Source organism: Dipteris shenzhenensis, chromosome 11 (assembly GCF_047967505.1).
Source record: "Dipteris shenzhenensis isolate YYH24624 ecotype China chromosome 11, Dip_SZ_1.0, whole genome shotgun sequence".
Lineage (NCBI taxonomy): Eukaryota > Viridiplantae > Streptophyta > Polypodiopsida > Gleicheniales > Dipteridaceae > Dipteris > Dipteris shenzhenensis.
The window spans coordinates 5,305,310-5,323,105 of NC_141606.1; the positions used below are offsets into that span (position 1 = coordinate 5,305,310).

The window sequence follows — 17,796 nt, forward strand, 5'->3', positions numbered from 1 at the left end:
GAGTCTTTAGCTGCGTAGTGTTCGCAGCGTGTTAAGTGTGAGCTTTTTTTTAAAACAAAAAGTGAAATTTTAAGTTGCCAACTCACAAAAATTATTTTTCTAAGTTGAAAAAAACAAGGGAAAGGGATGGAGATACTAACATAACATGTAGACATGCAAATGAAGCATGTATATGGTCTAAGACATTTGCATGTAACCATAAATAGTATGATTGGTTTTTGAGAAAAGAAACCAAGAGAAGTTTGATGAATACGTCATGTGCAGCATATACTATATTGCCTGCATATCATTTATCACACGCATCATGTGATATGTTCAGAGTCTACATCAAGCCATAACATAACATGTAGACATGCAAATGAAGCATGTATATGGTCTAAGACATTTGCATGTAACCATAAATAGTATGATTGGTTTTTGAGAAAAGAAACCAAGAGAAGTTTGATGAATACGTCATGTGCACCATATACTATATTGCCTGCATATCATTTATCACACGAATCATGTCATATGTTCAGAGTCTACATCAAGCCAGATGGTTCTCATCTCTATATTAAAATATTGTATCTTGAGACTCAATATCAGTATCAACGTCATCATTGTCCTCAAAGTCCTCTAACGAGGATCCTACATGATTTTCAATATTTCCCTTGTCATTAAACGCTAGTTTGCTTTGGATCTAGCTTTGACTCTGAATCCATCTCTCACCCTGCCCCATGATCTCTCTCTGTGGCTCTCCTTATAGAGTGCTGGAGTACCCATTCCATATTCTTAACTCTAACAGGTACATGGTGTGTTATGTAAATACAATAGGAGACTATTGGAGTCAAAATAATGATGGTCCTGAAAAAAAATTTCAACTGAATTCATCTATTTGCCCCCCCCAATGGTTGAAGATGCTGACTGAGGCTGTTATAAAGTGGATACTGCAATGCTGCTAGAATTATCTTGTCAAGGTCACTTTCCACCACGTTCATCTATTGAAACTTTCAGCAAGGATCTTGGATAGTTGGAAATTCCAAGTGCTGATTCTCAAATTCTGATTGAAAACTCTTTCACGCATCCAATTCTGCTACCCAAGCGGTAGACATTGTCAGCAAGGTGCAAATGCTTATGCTTGAAACACCCTTCTTATTTTCTCAATTTTGATTCTGCAAATGGGACAGGTTCCTGCCTCGCCGTGTCTTATTCTGCATTCCACAACCTTTCATCAAGTGAGGAATTGAGGACTGGCAAGCACATTGTGACTCATTATTTCCAAATAAAAATTTCAGGATTCAAGTAATTGTGAGCAGAGAACCAACACCACATTTTAGTGCATGAGCAATTGATTCAGGAAAATGCACCTTTGTCCACAAGGCAGGCAAGTCGCACAGTGTCCACATGGGATGAAGAACACAGACTTTGGAGCATCAAGGCAAACAGCACAAAGCTGAGCATCATAGGAATCATCATTTCTAATGTTGATTGCATCCGTATCATGCTCACTGACCAAATCAGAGCAGCCTGCATCAGCTGCTGAATCCTTTGGAGATAGTAGTGGACTTCTCGCCTCTTCCACATCATCCTCAGGTGGTTCCTCATGGGAGTTGCAATTGAATCCATTTACTATCTTCAGAAATGCAGACACTAATGACAGAATACATGCTGCAATGAAGGAATACATGATTAATAAGGTCATCTCCTTGTATTCTTCTACTGTATGACGCTAATATATAAGGGGATCCCATCGCTGACAAATACAAGGTAAGAAACAATACACGTTCCACACCTAAGACTGTGAAGTATGACACCCAACGGACTCCATACGACAGCTCCACTTCCCAACTGTGTGTATCATTCTGTAATGGCAACAAAAGGTTAGCAACATGTGTGTCGCATCTGTGTATGGAACTGGCAGAGCAGCAAAACAAAAGACACTGGAATACCCTTCCAATCACAATGAAGCACTGGTTACATTCCCACAGCACGTATATTCAAGTTCAGCCAAACTTTATGAAATCTTACAACCTTTTACAGCCGTGCACGTAATACTTTATCCTTCTAAACAGTGTAGTATTGAAATTAGTTTTTCCTTGTTTAGTACTAAGGGAATTTTTGAGCTAGATATGACATGAAAAAGACGAACCTCAGATGCAAGTGGTGTGGTCAGCAAAGCATATCTCTTTCCAAGTAGTGGAAGCTTCACCTCACAGCTTCCATTTCCCAAAGAGCATGCAAATTCCGCAAATTCAGGACTGTACATTGTCGCATTTACTTCCAGCTGTAGTTCAATCTGCATTCTAAGCAAAAAGACTAAGTATAATCGTTATAAATCTAAAATACACAATGGCTAGGTGAGTCTTGGGGAGGAAAAACCCCACTACTTCATCAGTAAGATCACTTACTGCTACACTCTGCTGATTTAGGTTACCGACCGCAATAAAATAATCCCCATCTCGTTCAACCTCATACTCCAAACCTCCTACTTGGCCTGCCAAACCTCACACATACACCAGGAAGAAATCAAATTGACGACATTACGAAAACATGTACATACAAGAAATATATACCGAACATAATGTTAGATTCAGATGAGAAGACCTTTCATAGATACCCCACCTATTTAATGTTTTCAGAAACTGAATAGTTGTATAGTTTTCACTTGGAAACTACTTGCTTTCTGATATCAAAGAACCTGGGCAAGTGGCCGAGACAGAGCTGACGGACACATGAATGAAAAGAAATTTTCAAAACTTGTGCTCACTTGTAAGTCCGCATTAATGATTTTCCAAAGCAACGAAACAGAACAGTGTCTACCCCTTACACAGTACATAAAGAATTTGTTGAAGGATGTGTAAGGAACATTCCATCATACAAGGAATCTCAGTTTTCCTCTCAAACATTCAAAGAGGTTTGTCTCACCACAGAATCAGTATCAAGGACCCCCACAGAATACTCAAGGCTATCTCCAAAATATTTATTGGCAATTCCAGGATCACAAAGCTCATACGACATTTGAACATGGAGATCGCAAAGAAATTATGCTAACATACCATGCACATCTTTCCAAGCTGCTGCTGCCTGGGGATTTGTGGGATCCTGAATCCAGTCTTGCAAACCATTATAACCTGCAGATTTGAGCACAATATTCTCAGTCTTTGCAAAGGCTATACCATTATCTCCAAGATGAGCCATTTTGTTTGTATTACTTTTCTTTTAATTGGATTTTTCGTTTTACATGCTTGAAAAAAGTGAAATACAAATATATGAGACGAGATCAAATCAACCTTCCGCTACCTTCCGATACAGTGAGTAGAATGCCGTAAAAACCACTCGACCTTATATAGCAGGTTATATGAAGCTTTGAACCCATGTTAAGCCACATACCAAACTCCTGCTTTAAAAGAGGAGGGGAAACAAGTCATGCAACGTGCACAAATGAACTATATTGCTATGGATCTTTTCACTGTGCATTTTTTTTGCTAGTGTAAAAGAATCTAGCATGTAAATACTTCAAGGTACATAGATCGATGTTGACATTATAGAAAAACCTTTACCTGGTGGTAGTCTGGTTCAAGGACCATATTGTGAGTTGTATTCCATATAGACCTTGAGCCAAGAACTGGACGGACAGAGAAACTATAGAGTACAGGGCCTGCTTGGTGCTTTTCAATGACCTGGAAAATAAAGGAAAGATAAAATATGAGACTAAATATAAGACAATATAAAGAAAATTTCCACTCGTATGGTGCCAATGTTTGAAGACTCAAAAAGATAATAATCTAGTTTACATCAATGAAAAACTGCCAAAATAGATTCGGACACTATAATTTTCTTCATGAGATATTTTTCAGAACAGTGATATAACAAGTTATCAGAAGGCACTGAACAACCATATAATTGTATTCTAAACCACATGCTCTACATATTTCCCATGCATAATCCAAACCTTCATTTCATTAGTGTCCCTTTGACACTTCTTAAAAGGCAGTAAATGCAATCCTCCATTAGTTCAAGCTATATTGCCTGTCATATCTAACAATTTTTACAACACATTATGTGGGACTTCAGAGTGAAAAGGTACCATATTGGAGCTCTAGCATACTTGGTATGTTTTCAACAAGATTATACTATGCAGTGGTGCGAATCAAAGTATTCAGTTCCTCGTCGTTCATGTACAACTGGTACTTCTGAACTACCACTTGCTGCATTCAGCCCTCCCAAGCTCACCTGCCCCATTACAGCCCCTTGCTGCCCCTCCCTTGGCTCAAGCCCTCTGCAACTCTCACCTCTTAACAGCTCCCAATGAGCTGAAACCTGACAGCTCTAAGGGCGTGCAGCCAACTGTGCTACATCAGCATTTAATGACATTAAGCATCCTGGCTACCACATCAGCATCCAGTGATGATGTACATCCAGGGTCTTTGATGGGTCCTCCAATGCCTAGGATATACAGGACCGTCCAATGCATGGCCATAATGCCATATCTGAATCTCAGTCATAAATGGCTGATTCTTCACCTGTCCTCCTGCTTTTTGAATGTTCCTCATCCAGTGGCCTCACATGTTGAGTATCTCACATTACGTGGATGTCTAGAGGGGGGAACATTGAGCTCTGTCATGCTTATTGTGCAAACCCTCCTCCCTCAGCCCCTTTTTCCTCCATTCTCTCCCCTTGCAGCCTCCTCCCTTGCCTCATGACTCACCTCTCCTCTGATCCACTATTTTATGCCATTTCCCCTTTCCTTTCTACTTCTTTCTGCCCCCTGGCTGCCTTCCCTCACCTCTATGCTGTTATAATTTTGGCATCTCAAGGTGAGAGAGGGCTTTTTTTTTGGATGTGCCCAGCCGGAGTGAGGAGTAGGAATAGGGAAATCCTGGCCTGGTTTAGGCTGGCTGGTGGAGGTTACCCTGGCCCCCCCTGGTCAGGGCTGCGTTGGGCACTATTGAGCACACAACCAGGCCGGGCCAAACCGACCTAACCCGACCCTGTTTGGGTCAGGTCAGGCCAAACTACTGGTCAGTCTGTTAGCCAGCCCTTGCTGGCCGACCAGGCAGGAGGGGGGGCCTATAAAAGGTCCCTCCCCACATTCTCTCTATGTCTCACATCGGGGTCACCTAAGCACATCTTTCCTCACTTGTATTCCTGGCTAAGCACAGTTGCTATTGCCTAAACTCGTGTCAATTCTTCTCTCTCTCTCTCTCTCTCTCTCTCTCTCTCTCTCTCTCCTGCAGTACTTCGACATGGTATCAGATGTTATGGTCGGCTAGCGGCCAAGAGAGGGCAGATCTGATGCAGTCAAGGCTGTGCGACTGAGATCTGAGGTAATCAGAGGGCTGATCAGTATTTGCAGGGCTTAGTACAAGGCAATCTGAGGCAAGAGGCCTAGGAACCTGTTCACAGAAAATCTCGTCAAGGCATGGACAGTCTGCCAGCACTAGAAGCTGTTCGACACCCATCCCAAGAGTGTGAAGCTGATGCAGCCCAGGAAGTGTGACACTGATCTGCAGGACTGTTTGCTGATTGAAGACCCTTGTCAAAAGGTGAGCTAAGGAAGAGAACACTGGCAGCTGTTCAGAGCAGCCTGTCCATGTGGACAGCAAAGGAGTCGGAGTCCTGTTGGAGAAGGCAGCAAGGAAGCTACTTCTATAAGAGGTGTAAGGACGGAATAGTTCCATTGGACCACCATGTACAAGTAAGGAGGACAAGCTCGATGGCACAAACTATGCCCACTGGAAGCTGAACGTGAAGATATTCACAAGGGCTATGGGATAGTTCAGGGCTACAAACGGAAGACTGAATGTCCCAAGAGCACTATCCATTGGGATGTGCCCGGGAGGATGCATTCGAAGAGGAGGTACAAGATTGAGAGGACCGGGACTCCAAGTCACATTCAGCATTGGTCTGGACAATCATGGAGCTGTCCAAACTAGTGCATTCGAGGTATGGTCTAAACTGGAAGATCTATGTGTAAGGGACTCTTCCATGCGAGCCATCCCTTTGCAGGGACAGTTATACAATGTTCTTTAGTTCCCACAGGGAGTACCATGCAGCCATTCTTGATGAAGGCTAAGGTCATTCATGACCATCTGCTGGCTATGGGTGCTGCCCTAACATCTCTTCAATTGGCAGCCCTAATCCTGCTGACCAAGCGTCCACTAGAGTATGACATGGATTCTCAAGCATTGAGGTGCCAGGTCACGACCAGTCAGTCAAACTTGGATGACCTATGCTCCCTTTTCCTAGAGGAGGAAATGGTTCTCATCTCTCAAGGAAAGTTATGGGTTAGTCAAGATGGTGTTGAACCACTTTCATTAGTGCACAAGAAAAACTGGAGCAGGTGCTATTCCTATGGGAAGAGAGGGCATCTGACCAAGGCTTGCCAGTCCAAGAAGAAAGGCAAAGCTAAGGGCCAGGACACAGAGTCAGACTCATTTCCAACCAATCTGGTGCTTCCAAGGCAGCTGCTTCTGCCCAGGAACACCAGATAGAACCAACCTTCTAAGAGAAAGGACGTCTTCCCCCACATGTCACAGCTAGAGAGGGCTTGTGGGCGGGAGTGCAGGCTGATTACGGCTCCTATCATCTAAAAGTCTGGCAAGCAGGCTGTGGGGCTATGGACCAGATATGTTTGAGATTCATTGCTTGACATCGCAGAAACTATGGACACAATGTGTACCAAAGTTCGTGGTTCGAGGTTCACATCGAAAATCATAGCCAAGGACATCTCATTTGCTATTCAAGCAAGCTTTATGTTTTCAGTATTTAGGGTGCTCTCTCCGAGATGAATCTAGTATGCGCAGTGCTGGAGGGTCCATGGTTGCATCTGCATCGGCTTGCCTCTTCAGATCACTTGCTCCCCATGAGCTACAAAGAGGGTGCTAAAATTTTGACATCTCATAGTGAGAGGGCTTATTTGTGGGTGTGCTCGCCCAGAGTGAGGAGTAGGAATAGGGGAATCTTGGCCTAGTTTAGGCTAGCTGGTGGAGGTCGCCATGGCCCCTGGTTACGATTGAGTTGGAGCCTAGTTAGGCACCCAACCAGATTGGGTTAAACCGACCTAACCCGACCCTATCTGCATCAGGTCAGCCGGACTTGCTGGTCGGAGCAGGCCAACGAACTGGTCAGTCTGGCAGCCAGCCTTGCTAGCCAACTTGGCTGGAAGGGGGGGCGGGGGGGGCTATAAATTTTCCTCCCCGCATTCACTATGTGTCTCACATTGGGGTCACCTTGAGCATCTTGCTCACTTTTCTTCCCGCCTAAATACACTTGCTATTGCTTCACAAATCTCTCTCTCTCTCTCTCTCTCTCTCTCTCTCTCTCTCTCTCTCTCTGCCACTCTCATGGAGCAGCAGCATAGAGCTAGTAAGGCTCTCAACATCAAAGTTCGTGGCATCCAATAAATCTTAACTACATTATCAATTGATTTCACCCCCCTTTGTCTTGCACCTCCTTTACAACCACTCTCCCTTATCAAAATCCTCTACCTCTATCCCATCTCTCTTCAATCATTGTGCCCCCTTTCTTATCCGAACTTCCTCCCCCTTTCTATTATGGCCTTCCTCTAAAGCGACCTTACCCCAAACTCATCCTCTCTTATCCTCTATTGCACTCCCAAACAGCCCCCTTGTCCAAGTGCGTCCCCTCCCCTTCACCAATTCTGCCTCCTCCTCCCCCTTCTCGGCTTCCAGGCATCCTCACTATACCAACTCCTTCATTGCACCACTCCCCCCACACAAATTCCACCTCTAACTCCCCATCTCGAATGCCAGCCCCCTACCATTAGCCTTATGTGTCCTCTTCCCCATTTGCGCCCCTCTCAATTGGCCTCCCCCTTACCTCTTGGCTGGCATTCTTGCCAGGCCCCCTCTTGGAGCCCCTCTTGCATTTGCACCCTCCAACCCTCCCAATTTGTCCCCCTATCGTTGGCATTCCCTTCCGATCCCCTTTCTACATGCCCTCTGCCATTTGTGCACCCCTCGTTGCTCCCACTCCCTCTTCCCCTCTACGGCTAGCATCCCCTCGTAGCTTTCCTTTGTCTTCTCCCCCATTTGTTCTCTATCCACCCCTCCCGTTTCACTTCCCCATCCCCCTCTCGACTATTAGTCCCCTTTCTTGCACCCCATCTCTCCCTTGGAAGTTGTGACCTCTCTTCACTCGAATTCAATGACCCATCCCCTTCTCAAGTAGCATTCCCTCCCCACCCCTTTCTTGCACCCCATCTCTCCATTGGAAGTTGTGACCCCTCCTCACCCAAATTCAATGACCCATCCCCTTCTCAAGTAACATTCCCCCCCCACCCCTTTCTTGCCTTACCCCCTCCATTGCAACCCCTCCCGCTCTCAAATATCGTTCCCCATCCCCCTTTCTCACCCGTCATTACCCCCACACCCCTTACCTCCCACCCCCTCCATTGTGACCCCTCCGCCCTCAAATTGTCCTTTATATCAACACCGCACCCTTCCAAGTGGTGGTCTTTGCTTGCATTCCTTACATATGAGTTGACATCAGCATGTTCAGCATATAGAGAATTATAGAGTTTGGTAAAGGTCCATTCACAAAAGGATGAATTGGGCACCCAAAACAGTAAGGGGATGTCTCTTCAAACAGAGATCGCTACATCATGAGCATAGCTAGACACTTAGGACTGGTAAGACAGACGAGAAGCATGCATAAAAGACTCTAGTTCCACATACGTGGAATGGAAGTCTAGAACACTCCATGTCACTCTAGTATAGTGATCTCAGATCCCGACTTAGACATGCAAAGGCTCACATTGAACATCTTGTGGAGTTCCTCAATACACTTCCACCAAAGAAGATTATTCCTCATCATCATCCTCTCTTGATATGAAGATGATACTAGGAACCAAGAGGACATAGATGCAGGAGGGGGCAATGATGCAAATGAATTTAAAGACTCACATGGAGCTAACGATGATGCAAAGGTGATCAGTGGATCAGAGCAAGTTCATGGGGCTATAGCAATTCCTTTGTTGTGGCAAGATGAGCCTCTCCTAAGATGCTCTTCTTGCTCTCCCAGAGTTATTTCCACCTTCATGGGCTCCTCTAGCCTTTCTTTTGCTGCGACTACTCTCCTCTCTCTTGCAACAACACTATGACAAATTACATTAGGGTAGTCATAGAATTAAGCAACATACAATGTCAAATTACACTAAGATAGTAATAGAGACAAAATCCTAGAATGGACCCTAACAAGGGTCGATACACATGTGATTGACTAAATCTAAAACTCGACCACTTTCTCTGGTTAGGGAGAACAAGGGAAAAGTGTGTTGCCCCTACCCCAATTATATTGGTCACTGCCTTGGAGATTAGTATTTCTAAGACACCCCTACAGTGACAATGTTAGAATGTACAAGAAATAATGCCAATCACAAACAGATATAAATTCAAATCTTTGTGCAAGCGGCAAGCCTCAACTTTTCACGAGGTAAAGCTTTGGTGAAACTGCAAATCAGCTGAAACCTAATACTCTCCCAATGAGGGGCTCTAGATGGTCTCCAACCTCTACAGCTGATTTGAAATCTCCTGGCATTTCTGACCGTGTAACAAAAAAAAGAAGACTCCTCTCTTGGTTCCCTGCAACAATCCATTCCCACTGTCTGGGGCCCCACTGAAGATACTTTATGGGGACTCCCCCATGGAGCCACAATCTCCATGAACACGAAAAAGCGAGATCTATATGCAAGCAGAGTCCTTGCCCTGTTTCACATAGCCTATGATCTTGACAGGCTGAAAATGCATGCCCAAAAGAATATCATCTAAAGAAATAGACAGCTTCCCACTTGACTGTACATCAAAGACCAAGGCATCCTCACGTGCTCCCAAAAACGCAATGACCTGGAGAGGAATACCTATCCTCGAAAAAGCCCCCATCCGAAGTGAACAAACCACAAGCTTGTCATCCGCATCTACCCAATCATGGGGTAAAGTTGCATCTACATGGAGTATCCTCCCTGCACTTCCTCAGATGTGACTAACCAATTGTTGTTGACGATCCTCTGGAAGCCTTTTAAAGGCTTTCAAAGAACCTACAGAAGCAGCAGGGCCCCTCTCCCACCTGGACCATTGCATATAATGAGACCAACCAAGCTGCCTATCATGGTCATCAAGTATATTGTCATTCCACATGATAGGCTGCATGTCAATCTCTTCGAGAGAGGAGGGAGGAATTCTCCGAAGGGTACTTTTGAAGCTTGACCAAGCTTTCAGAATAGCAATCATAAGCGAGGAGGAAGGATATTTGAGATGGGCTAAAGTGAAAATCCATCTAGTGATGTCCATCTAGTCTCCACCTAAGGAGGGTCTACATGTCTGAATGCATTGAATTTTTAAAAATTTCCATAGTTCATCCCCAAGCAAAAAACCTATAACCACAAACTTGCAAAGCAAGACCTTACATTGCAAATATGGGTCTATGATGTCGAGACCCCTCTCATGCGTGGGAAGGATCAAGGTCTCCCAAGCCACCCTGGCAATAGTGTTTGCTGTGCCATCTAGCCCACTCCATAAAAAATTCCTTATAGGTCTTATGAGCTGAGATGCATTCCTTCGAGCTACACCAACAGGAGCAAACATACCAAGCCGTGGCCAGCAAAACCTGGTTAACAACCACCACCCTGGATGCAAGGTCCAACCTAGCTGAACTCCAAAAAAGGAGTTTCCTCATGATGCTCTCCAACACCGGAGCAAACTGCTGCGAAGAAGAGACATCCATACCGACCTGGCATCCTAAGTATCCGACTGACACATCCCTTTGAGTACAACTAAGGCCCAAATCAGCCCCCCATTACAGAGAGTCATCGTCACTAATCCAAAAGCCATTGGACTTGTTCCAATTAATGTGAGCACCTATTGCAATACAAAACAAGTCCAAGGCTGTCCTGAAGGAAATGAGAGTCTGAGCGGAGGCCTCCAAGAAAATAGTAGCGTCATCTGCTAGCTCACAATCGACGGAGTCCTACTCCGCTTGAGGGGTAGTCTAAGCCCAAGAATATCAGCTCGAGATCTAAGAAGAATGCTCATAGCCTCAGCCGCAAATAGGAAAAGAAAAGGGGCAAGAGAGCATCCCCGACGGACTCATCTCGACATCTGAAAGCACCTCCTGACCCCTCCTATAAGCACCTAGCTGTAGGCTGATATGTACAAGGCTGAAACCCCTCTGATCCATGCATCTCAAAATCCAAAATGATGAAGGGCGCCCGCCAAGAAATCCCAATCTATCCTATCATAGGCTTTTTCAAAGTCCAAGAGTAGAATGGCTATCTTTTGTCCGCTCTGCATGGCCCATTGCAAAGCTTCCCAAAAAGAGAATATATTATCAAAAATGCTTCTACCATGAACAAATCCCATCTGTGTATTATGAATAAGATCTGAAAGTATAGGATGCAAACGCAAGCTGATTGCTTTTGTTAGGATTTTATAGCAAGTGCCCATCCCACCTTGATTGGCAATGGATTCCAATGAGCCAATTCCACAGGCTGCGGAAATAGTTAAATTCTTAGAAGACAAGTTGCAATAGCTCAAGAAGGATGTAGAGCTTGAAAGCTCAACCATGTTGATCACATGCATCTATGAGTCTCACCCTTCCAGGTTACAAGCTAGAGACTAGATGTTTCTATGCTACCCCCAAAACTCACCCTCGACTTAAAGATGTTCATTTACTCGGACAAGGTTTCTTCCAGATGGTGTTTGATTCATCAGACGCTGAAAGCACTGTGCTCAAAGTTGGGTACTTGCACCTGGGACATAGAAAGATTTTCTTTAACCCCTTCACCTCGACTGTGACCTTGTGGAGGAGGCCAAGCAGGGGTTTTCACTTTTCGTCAGATTTCTCGATCTCGCCCAGGTTTACCATCGCTTACTCCCGATTATTGGGGAGTACTTTGGTATTGTCATTGAGACCCCCAACTCCCTGGTTTGCCCTTGACAGCTACACAAGCGATCAGTTCTGATGGGGTTCCTAGAGTTAGGATCCTTGCGTCGGACCCTAATTTATCAGATTACCATATCATACTTCAACGTCCAGATGGTTCTTTCTTTCGATAGAGAGTAGAGATTGCAGGCAGACAGGACCAGTACAAGATCTGCAAGAACTTTGGGCATTTCGCCAAGGAATGCCCTAAAAAGAGGAGGCCCCAGAAGCCTTCTGGTACAACAACTCCTCAATCTCGACCGGGGGGTGGCACAGTTCCAACACCTCCTCCTTGACCTCGACAAGGGGGTGGCGTAGTTCCAACACCTCCTCCTCGACCTCAACCGGGTGCTGGTATAGCTCCTCACATCAAAGCGCCCTTCCTCGACAGAGTGCTTCCTTAGTACCGCCGCCTCCCGCCTACCAAGCCAAGCATCTCACCAAAGTCCCAAACCCTCTGCAGGGCTGTGGTGATGTGATCCCCAATCATATCCCAAAAGGTCAAGAAAAAGGAGGGTGTAAGCCCATCTAATCCTGGGCATTTACCCTTATGAAGCGCAAGAAGAGCAATCCAGAATTCTAGGTTGGTAAAATGTGCGTCAAGAGAGACTCATATCTAGACTCACCAACCTAGGGGTACACTACCAAATGACCTGTCTGGCATCATCTGTAGCCACACTACCAGGATTTGTTGAAAGAAGGGAGGCATACAAATCTGTAGCTATGCGCACGACGGCATCTAGGTCTGACTGCAAAACTCCGTCTGAGACAATAAGCTGAGAGACACTCTCTCTATTATGTCTGGGGCCATGAGTAGAGAAGAATTGCTTATTGACTCTACCTCCGATCTGTATCCAGAAGGACTCTCGTGCATGAAAGGCAAACTTTGCTCTCTGATCCAACAAAATCTACTGATGAGCCCTTGCTGCAGCAAGGTGCTCCTGAATCCAAGCATCAAGTGGCCTCTTCTGCTCTTCCCTCTGCAAAGCTGCCAACTACTGGTGAATACCTGTCTCTTGCCGAAGAATCTCACGTCTCTTGGTACTAGCAACTGGATGATAAAAGTCACTAATATTAGAGAGGACTGCTGTCATATGTAAAGGAGAGGGCACCCCACCTTGAACATGAGAAACCCAGATCTGCAAAGCTGCCTCTGAGAGGTCCTCCTCTGCATAAAGGGTATCATGAATCCTAATGTTGGCAGATCGTCCTCTCAAATGCAGCTCGAAAACCACTGGAAAGTGATCCGAAGTGGAAACCCAGAGGCAATGCAAACTGATCCTCATCTATCCAAGGCCCAATCATCAACATAAGATCGATCTGTGCATTGATAGGCACCTGCAGCCTCCTCTTCGACCAAGAAAAACAGGAGTGATTGTGACTGAGTGCGAAAAGCATCATCAAGCCAAACATCTCTGCAAGTGAAACTGAAGAGGAAGGCATCCCACACTGCCCTTTCCAAAGAATGGATGCCACCCTCTCTGCCCCCTTTTAGGGTAACTCTCCCATGTTGAAGTCTCCTCCTATGACCCACGAATTAGCAATGGGGGCCCAAGAGAGCAACTCCTTCCTAAACAGTACATGATCCCCTCTGTCCAATCAAAAGAACCCACTGAGCTCTAGAGGGTATGATCACACCATGTCCGACAACCAAGGGGAGAAAAGAATCCGAAACTGAAATACAAGTACCTCAACTAGTACCAAAGGCAGGTGACCAAAAGATGTGACCTCAAAGTAGCTTGCCTGACTTTGTACAATCAGTGGGATGAGACAATGATAAGGAAAGATGCAGCCAAAGGCACAAGGACTACACACGATGTAGAGATGGACCAGCATAGGCACGATGGAGGTTCAGCCCATCACAACTCTACTCGGAGGGGATTGCCCAAGCACATGCCTTAGTCTCGGCGTGGCCCGCCAAATACAGAGATCACGGAGACCACGCACCTTGCCACAGAGAGAGACTTCCCAGCAAACAAAGATACAAATATGTTTTTGCAGCTCACAAGAGAGCCACCATGGCACCTGGTTATGCATTTTGGCTTTGAGATTGAGTACTAGTTTTGAGTTTTCAGCTTTGAGCTTAGTTTAGTATAGTACTCAGCAAAGGGCCTTAGCAAGCTCTCTGCATCAACCCATAGTGGCTTGTATGAGTTACTCTATGATTGTACTTTGCCTCATAGGCCCATGAGGCCTCCCAAAGATGGTAATCTCTCTCTCTCTCTCTCTCTCTCTCTCTCTCACACACACACACACACACATACCCCAAGCATGAGCTACCATCTAGGTTTCAAAAGATTCTAAAATCTCTTGGACAATCTTGGTGCTTACTAAGTTACAAAATTCAGTCCAACAAGTCTACAACACTAAAAAGGAGGCAAGAGAGGAAGCACAAGAAGAAGATAAAGAGAGAAGAAATATATTTATACATTTATATACATACATATGTGTGTGTAGAGAGAGAGAGAGAGAGAGAGAGAGTACTTATACTTCGCTTTATCTTCAAAATGGGGCAATGCTCTCATCCAGAATCCCCTTCACTCCGAAGTTAAGGATAGGCATTCAAGAGGTCATGGATGTTTCTGTATATTCCCTGAAGATGCCGTCAATCTTGAATCCTTTGCACTCACTGCAAACCCAATTTGATCAAAGCACAGCTCCTGAATTGAAGTCACCTTTCTTTCTTGGAGCAAAGGCATCCACCTTCAGCATCTTCAAAGTAAACTTGGAGAAGGCTACCTACGTTGCCACCAAGGATGTTCACCTCCCTGGACCTGATACTAAACCAATGACCTTACAATCACCGACAGATGATGAAAATAAGTCATCTAATGCAGAAGATATGCTAAGGTACTACACCACTTTATCTCACTTCAACACGTGTGTACACACGTGTAAAGAACACTTCAGATGTGGAGAAAGTACACACAGATGTACAGTGAAAAAAAATTGGATGTCCAATGTATGTACCAAACCTGCCCAAAGGCTCTGCAATAGACGTCCAATCCATGTACCAAACCTGCCCAGATTCTGTACAGCAGACACACGCTGAGGTAGGGCACTAAAAACAGGCTCTGTATGCTGAACCTGCTGCTGTAGATTCCTGCTAGATCACTGCCTGCCTCTCGCAGGCTTCAGTAGCTGCTCCAAGATATGCCTTATTGAGCGCTGTCCTATGCACACATAGATGCCCTCCAACAAGCTGCTGCTCTGCGCTCTAGTGTGTCCTATGATCAAACCTTGTCTTACTGGACTATAAAATGACCCCCCTTAAAAAGGCTAGAAGCCCTGGATCTGGCCGACAGGATCCACAGACTGACCCCACCTGCAGGACTGCCGAATGTGCTATGTGGCAGTCTGCCACTGGCCTGACTGGTCAGCAGACTCCAACCTCTCTGTGGGTCCTGCCGATCTGTAGGCATCCAGCCTTTAAGGCCCTACTACTGCACCTATTGCTGCCCTTCCCAGGGCCTATAAGGCAACCAATTCTGGTGGGTTTGGTGGCCAATATGGCTGCCCTTGAACAAATCCAAGAAGGACAAATATTTGTGCCAATGTGGCAGCCATCCTGCTGCCCACATGGCAGCTTCAGTCCATCCCCCACCGAATTTCCAACACCCTTACAGATAAGGTGTCCAGCCCTCCTGCTCTCCTCACTAGGGGACTCACAGGTAGGGCATTGACTCTATACCTTAAACAACCAATAAATGGCCAAAGGAACAGTCCTTGGATCTCTCATCCCCAGTCAAACAGGCCCAATTTTCTCGGACAGTAAGTCTCTGAGTCTGCAAGTGGCATCATAGCTGAACGGAGGCTGCGAGTGGCACCATACCTAAACGGAGACTAGAACTAAATACTTAACCGCTCCATTAGCATCATGCAGAGGAGTCGTCTTTCGATAAGCTTAAGTGGCAGAGAGTATGGGTGGTTCGTAGACGGGAGGCAATCGGCCATAAGCCACCATTCCCACAACATTCTAGTAAACTTGCACACGTGCACGTGTAAATTTGCCAAGCAAGGCTTGCGAGCATGAGGACACGTGCAATGGATTGTCTGAGTTCGGTTGAGATTCCCCTCTTTAGGTCCCGACATAAAGGATAGATAAACTCAAGGGTCAAAAATCACATCGGCATACTGAACACAACCTTGATACACATGCTGGCCAAAGTCTAAGAGAACAATGTGCGGAGACCAGCTTAATTATCAACTATCATTAGACATGGACAGTACAATAGTCGCAATTGTAAAGTGACAGTGGGCACATCGCTGCTAGCATTTTCCCATGTAATTCGCAAAATAGAGAATACAGACAGTTGCTACTCAAGTTAGATAAGCATAAAGGCTCAGAAGACCTCGCTTACCACAACTTGGCTTACGAGCAGGGCATTAGCCTCAAAAAGATGCGAATAGTTGGGTCCCAGCACCAAAGACTTAGTTCCATAGTAGCCCATGGTCAATGTCAACGTAGCTGACAAAACACAAGTAGAGACATCATTATCCGCATGAATCGTTAATGCATTAAAACTGAGCCAATGGAGACGATTTGCTAAGCTTTTCTCGTTAATATCTACCAATCAAGCAACAGGCATTGAAAACTGCCTCAGACGAAGGGTCAGCCAATTTACAGTCCAGGCACTTGACGCCGAAAGCGATTTAGCAAACCGAAATCATCATAAATGTACAATCTTATTGAAATATACAGTTTGCCAAAAGTCGAGTGCATGCATATCCTGGACAATCGGTTATCATTCAAAAGCGCAATCGTGCCTTGTCTTCCCTTGGAGGCATATGTTTTTTTCGTTACGCATATAAATCTCAGGCACAGGCACTGATATACTTCCTGGTAATGTGATGTCATGGAACCAGCATTTGGGACGACTCCATCTAAGAAGAGCTTGATCGAACTTCATAGAGAGTTCTACCACGGCACTTGAGGTTGTAAACCTACATGAGCCGAGCGCAAGTATCGAGCATCCCAAGAATCGATTGAACGAGGCCAGTTAAACGAGCTCTGCATACTTACCGAACAACCAAAATAAGACAGGTATCGCAATGCATGCCCAGTATTCCTCTTGAGGAAGCAGCTCGTCCCGCCGAGAGCGACGTCCAGTCGCCTGCATCATTGTGAAATGAACGATACGAGACATCACGAGTAAACGGTTGGACGGGGGCGCAGCCAGAAGACCGGGGAGACGACCATGGTGGGAAAGCAGCGCTGAGCGAGGATCTATGGAGTGCAATAGAAGCAGCGTCGTAGCTCAACCTGAATTAAGCAAGGGGAGCAGAGGCAGAGAGAGTAGACAGTGCAGGCACGCTCACGAGGTGTTCGTGAAGTACGTTGCATTAAATTTGGATAGCTCAAACTTCGTCATTCATTATAATTCTTTTGATATTGCCAAATTCCCGGCTTTTTTGAGTTTTCAAGGTGGGACTCTGGACACGGTTCTAGTTGCCACGGCGTTTTTGAGTTTTCAACGTTCTAGTTGCCACGGCGTTATTGCTGCATCACTTCATATGACACAAATGTGGGTCTCTGACCGTTGACCACTATGCCCGGCCGTTTTACCGTCCAGATGGATCTGTGGGTGAGCAAGCGTTTACACACTTAAATCCTTGGCCTTCCGCTCGTGTCCAATCCCACCTAGCAACCAAGCTTCACTGCCCAACATTGGGCAAGGAGATAGCAAGGTTTTCACCTTCACTATCAAGGTCCCACCAAGCTGTTCATTCAGGATTCGGTTGCACTGTGTATCTATAAAGGGTCTACCCATTGCAAGTGCCCGGCCCATGCTGGCGATCTATAAACGGCCTAAGATAGAGCATCCCAAGAAAGCCCCACAAGCACACTTTACATCACCTGATGAAATGTCGCCAAAG

The 17,796-nt window shown here is 45.5% G+C and overlaps 1 protein-coding gene across 1 annotated transcript; it reads right to left on the minus strand.

The window, feature by feature from the left end:
- Positions 1-450: 450 nt before the first annotated feature.
- Positions 451-17,198, minus strand: LOC147896529 (E3 ubiquitin-protein ligase APD2-like). Its single transcript, XM_087381002.1, has 10 exons — positions 16,943-17,198; positions 16,281-16,387; positions 3,540-3,659; positions 3,280-3,376; positions 3,036-3,110; positions 2,388-2,473; positions 2,129-2,275; positions 1,772-1,841; positions 1,347-1,647; positions 451-1,190 (listed from the first exon to the last, which is right to left on the minus strand). Exons 1-10 carry the CDS (start codon positions 17,064-17,066, stop codon positions 1,112-1,114), a joined length of 1,206 nt encoding a protein of 401 aa, XP_087237128.1. The 5' UTR covers positions 17,067-17,198; the 3' UTR covers positions 451-1,111.
- Between the last annotated feature and the right edge of the window lie 598 nt (positions 17,199-17,796).